At 35.3% G+C, this 1,613-nt stretch overlaps 1 protein-coding gene across 1 annotated transcript in view; it reads left to right on the top strand.

Moving 5' to 3' along the window:
* Window positions 1–129: 129 nt before the first annotated feature.
* LOAG_18884 (CBR-PQN-22 protein) overlaps window positions 130–1,613 on the top strand; it is a gene marked incomplete at both ends in the record, with an annotated part of 5,378 nt that continues 3,894 nt past the window's right edge. The window contains 2 exons of the mRNA XM_020451544.1: window positions 130–260; window positions 443–1,334. Of these exons, the coding sequence (XP_020304661.1) occupies window positions 130–260; window positions 443–1,334 (1,023 nt within the window). The remainder of the gene's footprint in view (window positions 261–442; window positions 1,335–1,613) is intronic.

Below are 1,613 nucleotides of genomic sequence, written 5' to 3'. Positions count from 1 at the left end.
TTTTTCTTTTTCTTCTTTTTTTTTTTTTTTTTTGTTTTCGAATGATTACATTTAAATATTCCAAATTTATCGTTTAATATACACTTTAAATTTTTTTAAAAAACAATTAAAAAAATTTTTTTTTTCAAGGAACCATATTGGGCGCATACAGCACGTAGTCGAAGTGAACGAGCTCGTTCAGCAACACCTTCCGCTGCGCATTCCTATTACGCACCTCAATATTCCACTTTACAGCATCCAAAAAAGCGAAATGAAGAAAGGTATATTGTTAATTTTATGGTTTTAATTAATAAGTTTAGTTTATATGGTATTAATTACTTTGTGGATTTGGAAAATTTCAAAAGTTTAATTATAAAAATAATAAAAACTGGTTAGGAAAAAAATTGAATATGAAATAAGAAAGAAAAGTTTAATGCATTTGTTGGTAGCAAATGTACTGCAGATCGGCGAAACGAGGATATGAATTTGGTGGATTAGATTACGTTGACAAATCACGCATACCACAGGATTCATCGTCTTACATCTATTATGGCAATACCCGAAAATATCATGATGAACATAAGACAAGTCCTGGATATGAAATGGGCGGTATGGATTTCCGTAAAGGTGCAGTAAGTAAAGATGGTCCATATCATGGTCATGGACCGGAACAACGTCGTTTACATTCAAAATTTGATCATACTTCGCTGAAACGTGATGAGATGAATATCGAAATGGCACCTAATGTTGATCATGTTTCGGCTGATATTCTAGTTGGAGATACACGATCCAATCAACATCTTGCTAAAAATGAGCAACCTGATCATCGTTTTGGTACCTCATTTGGGCCAACTGCTGGTTTTACACGTCAACATCGTACCGTTAATCGTCAGGAAGAAATACCTAAACCAACAACATTTAGTCTATCAGCCAAGATAGATAATTCTGCTCAAAAGATAAGCAATACATCTAGAACACGTGATATATACTCTACTCCGCCATCTTCTCATGGAATATTACCACCACCGTCAACAAATCTTGCTGGTTATACATCACAAGCAGTTACCAATCATACGTCGAGTGGTACCACTGGTACACATATCACTACTGGTGCAAGTAGTACGCCATATGCAAAGACTGAACAAGCTTGGAATCGATCACAAAGTACAGCACCAAAAGAAAGATACGAATGGGCCAATGAGAACGTCGAGAAAGAGGTGACAATTGAGACACTGTTGAACGATAAAGCGCTGATTGCTCAGAAGAGGTCGATGACCCCGGAATGGCAATCAAAATCTTTCGAAAAACATAAACATTGGAAGAACAGGTCGGACCCTCGCTTTGCCCGCTCCCAGGTCCTGTATTTGTTCCATTCTTCCTGCTTCCATTTCTGCTTTTATCCTCTTCTGCCATCCCTTCTTCAAACCTTTTACCGTCTTAATCTAAGTGTATTATTGTATCTATCCTACCGTATATTTAACTATGTTCCACTTTAATCCAACAATCCCAATTATTAGTTGACATAAAAAGCATAAAACTTATAATTTTTTTTTTTTCGTTGCTATTGCTGTGCAAATTGATACTGTTATATTGTTATTTCGCTTTTTTCTTTTCATTTCTTTATTTTTGCTTTT

This window comes from Loa loa, assembly GCF_000183805.2.
Source record: "Loa loa unplaced genomic scaffold supercont3.628, whole genome shotgun sequence".
NCBI lineage: Eukaryota > Metazoa > Nematoda > Chromadorea > Rhabditida > Onchocercidae > Loa > Loa loa.
Note: the sequence above shows the minus strand (reverse complement) of the source record. Positions and strands in the feature narration are given on the sequence as shown.